Raw genomic sequence first — 15,101 nt, 5'->3', positions numbered from 1 at the left:
TAATATTTTTTCTATTGTTTAAGGAAGCAAATAAGTCTAAAGACTGTCAGCAAGAGAGAAGCACAAAATGACTATCTTATGTATACATTATTAAGGTAATGCCCATCAACTGGCATAAAATATGAGTCAAAAGCACCTTGGAGTAATATTTTCAGGCATTTCTTTCCTAACTCACTATTTTTATTTAGCTTTTCATAATAGGGAGTTGTTATTTCATTAAAATTATTTGCTTTAGTTTTAGATATTATAGAAAAATACATTTATCTTAAACATTTCTTCAGCATAATATACCCCAAATCTGATATGCTAACCAAACTAATGAATTTAGTTGGCTATTTAGGTATTAGCTGAAACATGTTGATAGAACAAATACACTTGATTTTTCTACAAATTACACAAACTTAAAAAAATTGTAACTTAAACATTTTATTGATGTGTAATTTACATATAATAAAATGAATCTGTTTTAAATGTAACGTTCAGTTAGTTTTGACAAATGTATACACTCCTGTAAGCACATTCAATATATAAAACATTTTCATTACCCCGAAATATTTATTGTGTCCCTTGGCTGTCTGCTTACTCATTTCAGACCCTAGAAAACCACCGAGGTCCTTTATCTCATTAAAGTTTAGTTTTCATTTCCTGGAATTTCATATAAATAAACTCAAAATGTACATGTTCATTTGTGCCTGACTTCTTTTGCTCAACATTATGATTTTGAGTTTCATTTTGTGTTTAGTGTATCATTAAATTATTTTTTTTATCACTGAGCAGATTTGTATCGTATGGCTATACTACAGTTTCTCTCCTCTGTAGCTCGAAAGCTCACTGTTTCTAGTTTTTGACTACAACGAATAAAAGTGCCATGAACATTTGTATACAAATCTTTGGGCAGACATTTTCATTCCCCTTTTAAAACCTAAAAATAAAATAGCTGAGTTGTATGGCATGTTTGACTTTATAAGAAATGGCCAAACTATTTCCTAAAATCATTATGTCACACTCCTTCCAGCAATGCATGAGAATTTCACCTCTGTTTTAAAGATTTTTTACCTTTTTATCATTAGTTTCCAGTATTTTTATTGTAATGCATCGTGGGTGTGTGTGTGTGTGTGTGTGTGTGTGTGTGTGTGTCTGTTTGGGATTCACTGAACTTCTAGGATCTATGAGTTATAGTTTTTATCAATTTTGGAAAAACCTCAGCCGTTTCTAACAATTTTTTTTTTTTTTTTTTTTTTTTGCTTCCTGTCCGTTTTCTGGAAGTCCACATACACATTTGTTCAAGGCTTGGTGTTGTCTGCTGCTCCTGTCGCCTCTGTTAACTCTAGCTGCAGGTTTAAAACATGTTTTTTCTCCTGCTTATGAGTCACATTTCTTATTTCTTAGCATATCAGTCTTTTAATGGATGGTGGGCATTGTTCATTGCTTTACCTTCTTTGTCACCCGTTAGAAATGGTGGCTTTTGTTCTTGCGGGCAGTTAAACTACTCCTAGGTCAGTTTGCTCCTTTCGAGGCTAGCGTTTTAGGCTGGTTAAGCTAGACAACTCGAGTACTATGGCAATATTTTTGTGAGATTTAGGGTTTTCCACTCTGCTGGTGGGAACTGTTCAGCTTACAGTACTTCTGGAATTTATTTGTCAGTATTGGAGGAATTTTACCTCATGCATTTGTGACTTGGTATTCATCAGTAGGCACAAGGGGATACCTATACAGGTTTCTTGAGATTTTCTATGCCATGGCTGCCTCTTTTCTGGTTCTGTGTCTTGACAATACTAGCACCTGCCTCCACAACTTCTGATCCTGTGTTCTTAGCTCAGTGAGACAGCTTTCACTGCAGAAAGTGCCTCCAGATTGAAAGCGAGGCTAACAGGAGGCCCATCTTGTTTGTTTTCTTTCTTTGAGGGATCATATCCCCTACTATTTTATCTCCAATGTATAAAAACAGTTGACCTGTATATTTTGTTTAGTTTTATGCTCTTTAAAAAAATATATCGGGGTATTCTAGTTATTCCACCATGGCTAAAAGAAGAAACCCAGTGACATGTTTTCCATGCTATAAACACAAGGATTTCTTCCAAGATGTTTGTTAAGTAGATCATAGATGAAATACATTTGCCTTTGTTTCCTGGTTTATGTGTTTTTAAAAGTTAAATGTCTTTTATTCTATTTATGGTAGTTGAATAAAGAATAAATTTGCATATTAGAATACATAGATGTAAGTACGTGAAAATAACTTACATTTACACTTATTTGATGGCTAGCAAATATCAGTGACATTTTTACGATTGTTAAGTTTCAAGTCTTAATTTTACTTTTTTCTTTATTCATGGCTTAACAGGTAATGATAAAGTCCTTCAGGAATATGTACACATTTTTTCCTGTGTGACATTAAGCTTTACATATTCCCACTTTGATTAAGGTTTGCAAAACTGATTTGCTATTCAAATAAAGGATGTCATATAGGAAGTGGATGTCTCATACACTACCCAATTAACTAGAATGTTTTTTTCTTTTTTAAAAACAAGAAATTCACTTGCAGGAGACACATTCCTAAAGAATCAATAAAAATAACCTCACGTCACATTTAAAAAGAAGAAAGAGTAAAGAAAGAAAGAAGAAAAGTAGAAAGGAAACAAAGAAGAATGAAAACTGCCAAAAATCCCCTGGTTTAGGAATTAAAGATTAGATATATGGGCCAACACTCTAACCACTTAGCAACACCAGTCATGGCTACAAGATTACTTGTTAAAAGGGATTTATAATTCCATGTACAAGCCCCTAAAAAATGTAAAAAATAAACTCTTTGAGTCTATTTTCAAATTTGTATGCAGTATAAGGATGATGCTATTTTTAAGTTTATACATTCATCAATTTGCCAATTGCTTCCTGGTATCAGCAAAGTTATCTTTAGTGGTTCCAAGGTGTGGTTTTGAAAAAAAAAATATACTAACATTAAAACATCTTTAGTTCAATACAAACTCTTTTTCTTATTTCAAAGAATGCTCCTTATAAGTAATGCTCATGATACTACTCAATTACAAGGTAAAGGTCAATCAGTTAGGCCTTGACATAGTGTCACAGGGAAAGGGATTTATAGGCAATAATAGGGTGAGATATATATATACACACACACACACACACACATAAAGTATATATTTATATATAGGAGATTAACTTGCATTATTATTAGTGATCATATATACATATAAATTTGTGATATATATTTCTATATCTAATTAGGACATCTAGTAATATAATGTAAGCTAATCTTTCTCATTCTAACCTGCCTCAGCTGGAAATAGAAAATAACCATTGGTAATAAATTATGGACACTCTTTTACAGCAGTAAAGGTGAACTGCAGGTCTTAATTGCTGAATCCCAAGACCCATGTGACTCCAGTTTTATGCTCATGCTTTCCTGAGGTCCTGAAAACCTTTGGTTGCTTCCTTGCAAAGACAAATACACTATGATGCCTAAATATGTAACCCCATTACTTCTAAAATTATATATATATATAACCTTACCCTAAATGTTCTGGTGATATCAATTTTGTGATATTATTTTGTCCTAATAGATAACAAAAGAGAAGTCTACTTACAGCCAATCAACATGACACAAATTGAAAAGATTTTTTCCGAATTGGTGTTAGGTGACACATTCCCGAATCCTACACTGGTTAAACTGCTGAAGGTAAAATAAAGTGCTGTGACGTATTTGTCTTTAATGGATGGCCCAGAACTTGAGTCACTGTCATTGTAGCGTTTTCCAATCTGTTGTCCTAAGGAATCCAACCATCCGATTTTGTCAGTCAGGTAGGGCCTTTCTACATTCCCAATCGCATACCAAATGCAAGCCAGCCAGTGAGCAATCAGGGCAAATATGCACATTAAGAGCATTAGAACAGCAGCGCCATATTCTGAATAGCGATCAAGCTTCCGAGCCACTCGCACCAGGCGGAGGAGTCGAGCTGTCTTCAGAAGGCCAATCAGTGTTGTTGTCTGTGGAAATAAATATGCGTGGTCAGAAGCAGTTGATTAAAAATTCAAGGTATCTCCCTGTGAAGCTCGGTAGCAGGAACAGGTTAAAACAATATGGTGGCATCAACGATAACTGTATATTTGAATTAAGTATTTTTTTACCCACTTTGTAAAATATTCTGAAAATGTGCATTACACTAATTCAGTATCTTGGCATGCAAGAACTCCGGGACCAAGAATTTATCTATCTTGCTTTATGCTCTAACCACCATGGTAAATCATTCATTCACCAACAAACATCCCGGGGTGTTATTAGTGTGCCTAGCAAGTGCCACACACTGGAAGTAGAGTATTGAAAGGAACATACATTGTCACTTTTCTATGTGAGACAGTTATCTGGCAGACAAAGAGTCTTCTTTTTTTATTTTTTATTTTTTATTGTTTTATTGCTTAAAGTATTACAAAGGGTATTACATATGTGTCCTTTTTTCCCCCCCGCCCTTGACAATCCCCTGGCCTCCCCTACCCCCTAGTGTCTTATGTCCATTGGTTATGCTTATATGCATGCATACAAGTCCTTCGGTTGATCTCTTACCCCCTCCCTCCTGCCCCCCAACCCTCCCTGGCCTTCCTGCTGTAGTTTGACAATCAGTTTGAGGCAGCTCTGCCTCTGTATCTATTATTGTTCATAAGTTTATAATGGTCTTTATTATCCATGAATGAGTGAGATCATGTGGTATTTTTCCTTCATTGACTGGCTTATTTCACTTAGCATAATGCTCTCCAGTTCCATCCATGCCACTGCAAATGGTAAGAGTTCCTTCCTTTTTACAGCAGCATAGTATTCCATCGTGTAGATGTACCACAGTTTTCTAATCCATTCATCTACTGATGGGCACTTAGGCTGTTTCCAGATCTTAGCTATGGTGAATTGTGCTGCTATGAACATATGGGTGTATATATCCTTTCTGATTGGTGTTTTTGGTTTCTTGGGATATATTCCTAGAAGTGGGATCACAGGGTCATATGGGAGTTCCATTTTTAGTTTTTTGAGGAAATTCAATACTGTCTTCCATAGTGGCTGCACCAGTCTGCATTCCCACCAGCAGTGCACGAGTTTTCCTTTTTCTCCGCATCCTCTCCAGCACTTGTCCTTTGTTGATTTGTTGATGATAGCCATTCTGACAGGTGTGAGATGGTACCTCATTGTTGTTTTGATTTGCATCTCCCGGATGATTAGTGACTTTGAGCATGTCAATTGATACAGAAAAAGCATTTGAAAAAATCCAACACCCATTTTTGATAAAAACTCTCAGTAAGGTGGGAATAGAAGGATCATACCTCAACATAATAAAAGTCATATATGACAGGCCCACAGCCAACATCATACTCAATGGACAAAAACTAACACCATTTCCCCTAAGAACAGGAACAAGACAGGGATGCCCACTCTCACCACTCCTGTTCAACATAGTCCTGGAAGTATTAGCCATTGCAATTAGACAAGAAGAAGAAATAAGAGGCATCCAAACTGGAAAACTGTCCTTATTAGCAGACGACATGATATTATACATACAAAACCCTAGAGACTACATAAAAAAACTACTAGACTTTATACATGAATCTGGCAATGTAGCAGGATACAAAATTAACCCCAAGAAATCTGAGGCATTTCTATACACCAATAGTGAACTTTCAGAAAGAGAGATTATAAAAACAATCCCATTTACCATCGCACCAAAAAAATCAAGCTACCTAGGAATAAACTTAACTAAAGAGGTAAAAGACCTCTACTCAGAAAACTACAGGACGTTGAAAAAAAAGATAGAGGAAGACATAAACAGATGGAAGAACATACCGTGTTCATGGATTGGTAGAATCAACATCAAAAATGTCCATACTACCCAAACCAGTCTATAAATTCAACTCACTTCCCATTAAAATACCAAAGGCATACTTCACAGATCTAGAATGAACTCTCCAAAAATTCATCTGGAATAAAAAAAGACCCCGAATAGCTGCAGCAACCCTGAAAAGAACAAAGTAGGTGGGATCTCAATACCAGATATCAAGCTGTATTACAAAGCCACTGTTCTCAAAACTGCCTGGTACTGGCACAAGAACAGACATATAGATCAATGGAATAGAATAGAAAGCCCAGAAATCGGCCCGAACCAATATGCTCAATTAATATTTGACAAAGGAGGCAAGAACATACAATGGAGCCAAGATAGTCTCTTCAATAAATGTTGTTGGGAAAATTGGATAGATATATGCAAGAAAATGAAACTAGACCACCAACTTACCCCATACACAAGAATAAACTCAAAATGGATAAAGGACTTAAATGTACGACGGAAAAACCATAAAAAGTCTAGAAGAATCCAAAGGCAACAAAATCTCAGACATATGCCGAAGCAATTTCTTCACTGATACAGCTCCTAGGGCACTTGAAACTAAAGAGAAAATGAACAAATGGGACTACATCAAAATAAAAAGCTTCTGCACAGCAAAAGAAACCATCAACAAAACAACAAGAAAGCCCACTGCGTGGGAAAACATATTTGCTAATGTCATATCTGATAAGGGCCTAATCTCCAAAATTTATAGGGAACTCATACAACTTAACAAAAAGAAGATAAACAATCCAATCAAAAAATGGGCAAAGGATCTAAATAGACACCTTTCAAAAGAGGACATTCAGAAAGCCAAGAGACAAAGAGTCTTCTTTAATGAAGAGAAACAAGTTCACTATCTTTTGGGAAGATAAATAAACAATAAGGTCATTTCAGAGATGAGAAGTGCCATGATGAAAATAAGACAGAGTGATATAATAGAAGATGTTTGGGGGCCTGGATTGGAATGGGGCCCAGTTTATAAAAGAGGGCCTTACTGAGGAACTGTCCTTAGAATTGAGAAAGATCTGCATAAGGAGAAGGAGCCAGTCAAGCAGATAACTGGGAAACTTATTGGATGATTGCATACATGCAGTAGAAACTATATTTAAATGCATTTTTTTCCTTCTTAAATGTGTTAAGTTGATAAATTGTTTCTTGCTCTCCCAACCATACTGTGCATTTTGCTTTGTGGTGTAATATATGTAACTAATTACATGATTATTATTGATCACGTATCTAATGATAGGACACTTCCATATAATAACATGATACTTAACTGGTTGTTTGGAATTTAAATCTGATAAGTACAAATTACAAGTTTAGTTTTTGGGTTTCCTAAATAATGTCAACTATAAGTACTACATATATCACAGTGCATATAATTATTCCATAGCTACATGGTGTTTACCAATCATTTAGTCATTTTATCTGTTCATTGTTGGTGTTTATTTCACAAAGTGTATCCAACTGAGTTAAGAACATATATTTTAATTAGAGAAATAGTTCATGACATAAGTATCACCCTATATCTATTCACATTGACTTGGTGGAAAACTGGCACTAAGTATCAAGAAAAACATTTTCATTAAAATACTGTAATTGTTGCATTTTCCCCTTTAACTCCTCCACCCCCCCTGGGTCAAAATGGTGACAAGAGAAGGGGAGATTTCTCAGTTTCCCTGAATTCTTTAATTAAGGGAGTACTGACACCCTCTACAGGTGAGAAGGGCTTGTGTAGTTGAGACATTCTGATCACAATTGGACAGCAGACTTAGCTCATTGCGGAATGTGTGGAGAGGCGAGTCTTCCCTGTTTTCAATGCTGGGTTCTTTTTTTTTCAGGTGCAATACAGAAAATAGTTTTTTTGTCCTTCACAAATTTAAAAGCATATCTCATCGCAGTAAATAAACGGAGAATTTAAGTTAGTATTAAGTAGTTCGTTGGGAGAAAAGTCAACTTTCTACTATTTGTATTATCAGCATTTTAGTTTAGCACCTATGTGCTAAGACTGTTTGAATTCTGCTTCTAGGAAAAGTTACTTATTTAATCTCTAAGCATCAGTTTTCAATGTTATGGGCATAATAATGCCTACCTTACAGGACTGTAGAAAATACCCAATAAATGTTAGCTCTTCATGTTCTTATTTGAACACCCCAGGCATTTTATTTTCATCAGTAAGCAGGAACTTTTATTATAAAATGAGTTGATAGAGTTTACACACTTTCAAAATGCATTACCCAGATATCTGGAATCCCAAATGGAGGTATTTTAACATTGGCTTTGCAGGTTCCACAGGAAATAGCGGGAATTTTATTTTATTTTATTTATTTTTGGTTAATCCTCGACCGAGGATACTTTTCCATTGATTTTTCGAGAGAGTGGAAGGGAGAGGGAGAGACACAGAGAGAGAAACATCAATGTGCGAGAAACACATTGATTTATTGACTCCAGGCATGTGCCCCAACCAGGGTTGGGGATCGAGCCTGCAACCAAAGTACTAGGTCCGTGCCCTTGACTGGAATCAAATCCAGGAACCTTCCGTCCGTGGGACAATGCTATATTCACTAGGCCAAACCAGCTAGGGCATGGCAGGGATTTTTAAAGACAAGAACTTCATCCAGTTGCACTGACAGCTCAGACTCTGATAATACGAATCACTCTGGTTTAATGTGTCATCATTTCTATACTTCACAGCTTAAGTTTACAAGTTTATTTTTATCCTAGCCCAGTTATCTATTTCCTTCTACGGAGAAATCAGTAATATCTGAGGATTATTATTCAAAACTTCTTGTCCTTGGAACAAAATTTCTCTTTGAACTCTAAAGTAAATGAAATATAATGAAAATTCTCTACCTATTTGATTAATGAAGTGAGATGCTTCAAAAGAAATGAGCTGTTTTTAGATCATAATGGGATAATAAGAACTGACTCTTCAGGCTGCAAAAGTGGTAGAGTAAAAATGTTCTGAGGAGAGGAAAAAGGGAATAAAATCTGCTGGTATGTCACCCACCTCCTTTTTGTTCTCTTCCCAAGGAAACCTCTGATGTTTCCTCTCGAATTATATTAAAATGAGATAAAACCTAAATGACAGTACATTTTCTGACCAGATAAATAAATATATCTTATCTAATAACACCCAAGAGACATCTTTTATGAACAAAGAAAGCCTAAGAAATAGGGTACACAATGAAGTCTCAACCCAATTTCAAAAGTGAATATTGACTTCAGAGTCAAAGCCATGTACCCAAGCGTAACTATATGTTAGTTTGACAATATGACAAATGACTTGACCTTCTTTTATTGTTATCAAGATGCACTCATACACCTGAGCATTCTTTCTTGGCTGCAATTGTATACAGCACGTCTTGTAGGTAACACAGTATTGCAATAACTCCTTTCTTCTTGTTGCTTAAATATCTCTTTATAGATTTAAGGGAAGTGTTGTCCCAGGTTGCACAACAGAAAGAAGTGATTGCACCCAAATCTCAGGGAGAATAGACTAAGGAATGATCAATATCCTCTTGCTGATTTGTTGGAGATCGTTTGTCTCCATTGTTTAGTACAATGAACTATCTTGTATTACCTGCAAGTGAAAAATGGGACCAACAACTACCTTACAATATAATTGTGTTGACATCAGAATTTGGCTGAGTGGAGTGTTTTCAGAATGTATCTCACAGCATATCTAATTTTATGTACTATCCAGACATATTATGGAAGACTGTCTTTGTGGGTTTTCTCAATTTTTAAAAATAGACATGAAACCATCCTTAAATCAATTATAACAATTTCAAAAATGATAGAGATAATGGACTTTCTCTTAGATGATAGTTCTTGAGGTTTTCATTGGATATTAGAAAAATATTGCATTTATTGTTACTTTTGGTAGAGATTAAATAACATTAAAGCTCACTAGAGGTAAGTATTATTATTATGAAATATAAAGACATAATGATAATAAATAAGATATAGAAAGAGCTGAGCCATTTTGCAGTGGATTGAAGCAAGGAACTTTGTTTTCTGACCTGCCCATGTACTACAGCAAGTCAAGTCTCCACCTCATCAATATCCACACCATCTCAGAACTCAACTCCTTTACCTTGACTCAATGATATTTCAAATTCTTTTTGCTTTGAATGACATAATTTAAAAAGTCTATTTATTTAAGGCTTTTATTTTTAATGCACTTTTAAAAATATTTTTTAAAAATGTAAAATGCCTTTTCCCCTGGAAATTCACTTATTTAAATTTCAGGGGGAGAGGAGGGGGGCACTGATGAATATAATCCAATTTTAATTTCTTAAAAATGTATCTATATCCATAGTTTATTAAAGTCCTAAATACTTTATTATATTGAGTTAGAAATTAGTTTTCTTTATTAAGTATGACTTTCTCAACTAAATTTTATTTTAATAATGTATACTATGAACAATTATGTCCTTGCAACTATGTTAGGTACTAGACCCAGATTCAAGAAGATTATGTGATTTTTTTACTAGAAATTTTACAATATATCAGGCAATATTCTCTCTTAATGTAGTGGAATTCATTTTCAAGGCCTGAAATAGAATAGGATGTTTCTGATCAGTATTCAACAACTCTCAACGCAAGATTAAATGTGGCTACAGTTAAACTGAGAAAACCTAATCTGTAAGAGAAAATCTTATGCTCCAATGGCTTTCAGAATTAATTTGAAAAATAATTCTACTGTCTTTTTAGTAAGCATTTTCAAGACTCTTACATTTAAAATACTCTATTTACCGGTGTTTACGGTAAGTGGAAATAAATATTCTTTTATAAATGAGGAAATATAAGTATGTGATCTTTGGTTTCATGTACAGGGTTGATAAATTGAATTGTCACTGAAACTTTCTATTTAATCCATTAGTTTGTCTTGCTTGTCAAGAAATATTTGGATACTAGAGGGGAAATGGGAAGAGTGAGTAATAAATTTCATAACTGTACACTTATGCTTTGCTTTATATTTTATTTCAATTACCTTTAAGCTCTGGTACTTGTAAACAGCATTTAATGAATTACTTAGCAATATAACTTAATAATTTTGAAACTAGTTTCTAGTCTGTTGTTCATCTTGAGTCACATTATTTCAATATTTCTAAGAACACACTCACTAAAACAATCAAAAGCTACATTTTGAGTGTGTTACAAACATTGAAGGAATAACCTAACTTATCCTTTCTTTATTCATACCAAACCTCACACATTTCTCCACTAACTGTGGCTTTTAAAGAGAAGATGAACTTAAACCTTCCTGGGAAACTCGCTCCAATATTGAACAACCTTTACTGTTTAAGCCTTTTATTTTTATTTTGTTTTATAATTAATATTCTATTTTTCTGCAATTTAAAATCATTTTTTCTTTCCTTAGTTATAGTAACACAGAAAACTGGGCATCAAATGATTCTAAATACTGTGTAAATGGTACAGTAAATAAACAATCATGGATATTCCATTTTTAAAATGGGAATTTTATTTGGTCTGAGAAATATGTAACCAAAAATTGTACCTTTGTGCCATCTCTAGCAAATTGTAGTCAATACATCACAATAGATCACACATAAATAATGACTAGATGATTAACTTAATGCAAAATAAAAAAAAAAAAACACAAAACTTTTTATGGAATGTTCCTATATCTCCTTAGTTCAAAAATTATTCCATTGGGAATTTTGTGTCTCTCACTTATGTCACAATTTTTGCAGGCATGACCAATAGCTTCAAATACAAGCCATTGGAAACTTCTGCCAGACCACCCCAAGAACTAGCTAAAGATAGAGACACAGTAACTTTATGTATAGGCCCATACTTGAAATTGCGTCTCTAAAACGTGCTTTGTTATTTAAAGTTAAACATGAATATGTCTAATCCTATCTAATAGAGGGAATATGCTAATTGACCCTCATGCTGTCACAAAGATGGCAGCACCCACAGCCAATAGGGAGGGAATATGCTAATTGACTGCCCCACCCTCAAAGATGGTGGCGCCCACAGCCACAAGATGATGGCGCCCAGTCCCCTCAGCCCCGCTGGGGTGGGAGACACATGGCAAGGCCGGGCCCAGCCCTAGGTGGGCCCGGCCTTTCCGCACGCCTGCCTCTGGAGTCCCCCAGTCCCCTCAGCCTCCCACTCGCCTAGGGCTGGCCCGAGGCACAGGCAAGCCTTGGATGTTGGATGCCCAGCCACCCAGGGCAGACCTGAGGCTCAGGTATCCAGGGCTGGCTGAAGCTTGCACTGCTGACAGTGGCAGCAGCAGAGGTGTGATGGGGTGTCGCCTTCCCCTGATTGCCAGGTCTCCTCATGCCCCTGAGGGCTCCCGGACTGTGAGAGAAGGCAGGCCAGGCTGAAGGACCCCCTTCTCCAGTGCATGCATTTTCATGCACGGCCTCTAGTGTTTTATAAATTCACTTCCATCAAACTAATGATGACTATTGGGGAGGTCAGTTTCAGAAAGAACGCTGACAAGATAATCAGATGCCTGCTAAGTTTTTCTTTGTATCCATTCCATGATTCATCTATCAGATTAATGAAGCAAACATCAGTGTGAGCAGGAACTCCTCCTTCTGCTTACAATTTTCCCTCAGAGAGCACTTCAGTTACTTAGGTTTCAAAGGTCTTGCCTGCATTCACGAATCATGAAGAATAACTGTTAAGTGTGAAAGTAAAGAGGCCAACAAAGCAAGTAATTAATCAAAAGAATACTATTTTCAGGGGTGGAAGAAGTTAATGAAGCTTTTAACTAAACAGAATGCTTTAGGTTCTAACTGTTAATATTTCTGAAACTAAGACTTGTCACAGCTAAGAAAAATATGGGAAAATTTGAGGCAGATAATGAAAAGCTGGCTTTCTGGAGGCTGATCCAATAATATTGCTCCTTTGCATCAATAATATGAAAGTAATTTGCTATGGATAGCATGATGTTTGATGATGCAAATATTAAGAAATAAAGAACCATTTCCTTGGTCTGTCTGGATGTCACTAACATCCAGGAAATATTAATGACATAGGCCTACTTATTGCTAGTATTAATTTTCTACAATCTATTTTTTTTTAACATTATAGAAGATCCACCAATTATTTGCAGGTAATTTGCATTTACTCAAACTAAAAGAAATTAATGATATTTTGAAGAAAATAAACAATTCTGCTCATGTATCTATTTTAGTAAAAATGTATATGCCAAGCTATCCTTTGTATGTATATTACAAGCTTACCTATAAAACATGTTACCATTGCTAACATGTACTATAGATAAAATAATATAAATCCAAAATTCAAATAATTTTTCTTCTCCTGAGTTGAGTGTAAATAAAACAAAAATGCAACAGTAGCTTACAATTTAGGGAAATTATTAATTCATGCACTACAGGCCTGGTGCATGAATTCGTGTACCAGTGGGGTCCCTCGGCCTGGCATGCGGGATTGGGCTGAAATCAGCTCTCTGACATCCCCTGAGGGGTCCCAGGTTGCGAGAGGGTGCCAGCCAGGCCAAGGGACCCCACTGGTGCATGGCTGGGGTCAGAAAGGGATGTGGGAGGTTGGCCAACTGGGGAGGGACTGCAGGAGGGCTCCTTGGCATGTCTGGCCTGTTTTGCTCAATCCCGACTGGCCAGACCCCAGCAGCAAGCTAACTTACCAGTTAGAGCGTCTGCCCCTTGGTGGTCAGTGCACATCATAGCGAGTGTGCAGCCTTAGCATAGCATTAGCATATTATGCTCTGATTGGCTGAACAGCCAACTGGCCAACCGGATACTTAGCATATTAGGCCTTTATTATATAGGATTTATTGTTGTTGATTTCAAAGAGAGGAAGGGAGAGGGAGAGAGAGATAGAAACATCAATGAAGAAAGAGAATCATCTATCAGCTGTCTCCTGCATGCCCCCTACTGGGGATCAAGTCCAAAACCAGGCATGTGAACCAACTTGGAATGGAACAGAGACCTCCTGGTTCATGGGTTGACACTCAACCACTGAGCGCACTGGCTGGGCTGGGAAATTAGAAGGAAGATATTCATGTTTAATTGACATTAACAAAATTCTTTTCTCTAAGGTCATTCATGATGCTGTGATACATGGAAACATTTTAATAATTCAGTTAAAATTAAGCAATTAAGAAATTATGAATGGGCCTGGCCAGTATAGCTCAGTTGGTTGGGCAAAATCCTGTGCATTGAAAAGTTGCTGGTTCAATTCCAAGTTAGGCCACATGTCCAGGTTGTGGGTTCAATCCCAGTGGGGGCATGCAGGAGGCAGCCGATTGAAGTTTTGCTTTCACATAGATATTTCTCTCTCCTCCCTTTCTCTCTAAAAATCAATAAAAATATTAGGGACAAAAAGAAATCATGATTGTTCTTACATTTAGTTTAAAATCACTTTAACTAACACACAAAAGCTCTTTCGTGGGCTTCCCCTTTGTCCCAGGCCTCTGGATCTCACACATCTGGCAGAAGAATTGTTCCTACAACTTTTTAAAATGCCAGCTGCAAGGCTTTGCTTCAGACCTGCCAGATATGAATCGCCATTCTTTTCTAAGACCCATGTAGAAACTAGTGCATGGTCCTGCTGTAGAAGCTCTGATCCAAACAAACCTTTGTCATGATTGCATCTGATTTATAATCCAATGAATCTCATTTCTTTTTCTTATACTCACTCATCTTTCTAGCTGCCCATGTGGTGCTCAACTTGCCTACTGAGATAACAAATAGGCATCGCAAACTTAGCATGGCCTGAACGGAATTTCTACCCCCATAACGCACCTTCTTCTCCCCAGATTTCTTCCATTTGGATAAATGTGCGACAATCTATAAAAGTTGCTTAAGTCCCCTCCCCAACCCCCCAAAAATTTCAAACAAGAAGAAAGAAACAACAAAATCTTTGAGTGATCATTAATTCTGCTTTTCTCTTTTTTTAAAACAAATATTTTTTTTATTATTGACTTCAGAGAGGAAGGGAGAGGGAGGAAGAAATGAAAACATCAATGATGAGAGAGAATCATTGATTGGCTGCCTCCTGCATGCCCCACACTGGGGATCGAGCTCACAACCCAGGTATGTGCCCTGACTGAGAATCAAATCATGACCTCCTGGTTCATAGGTTAATGCTTAACCACTGAGCCATACTGGCCAGGCAATTTTGCTTTTCTCTTAATCCTCCAACAATATTTAATCCACCAACAAGCTCTCCTCTAATATATTCCAAATGTAC

General features: G+C 36.3%; 1 protein-coding gene across 1 annotated transcript in view; it reads right to left on the bottom strand.

Annotated features, from left to right (window-relative positions):
* The window catches only part of KCNH7 (potassium voltage-gated channel subfamily H member 7), a 407,166-nt gene that overhangs the window by 52,388 nt on the left and 339,677 nt on the right, over window positions 1-15,101 (bottom strand). Inside the window, exon 8 of the mRNA XM_036319925.1 lies at window positions 3,603-4,002. Coding sequence (XP_036175818.1) covers window positions 3,603-4,002 — 400 coding nt within the window. The remainder of the gene's footprint in view (window positions 1-3,602; window positions 4,003-15,101) is intronic.

This window comes from Myotis myotis, unplaced genomic scaffold (genome assembly GCF_014108235.1).
Source record: "Myotis myotis isolate mMyoMyo1 unplaced genomic scaffold, mMyoMyo1.p scaffold_m19_p_8, whole genome shotgun sequence".
NCBI classification, from domain to species: Eukaryota; Metazoa; Chordata; class Mammalia; order Chiroptera; family Vespertilionidae; genus Myotis; species Myotis myotis.
This window is presented reverse-complemented; position numbering and strand designations above follow the sequence as displayed.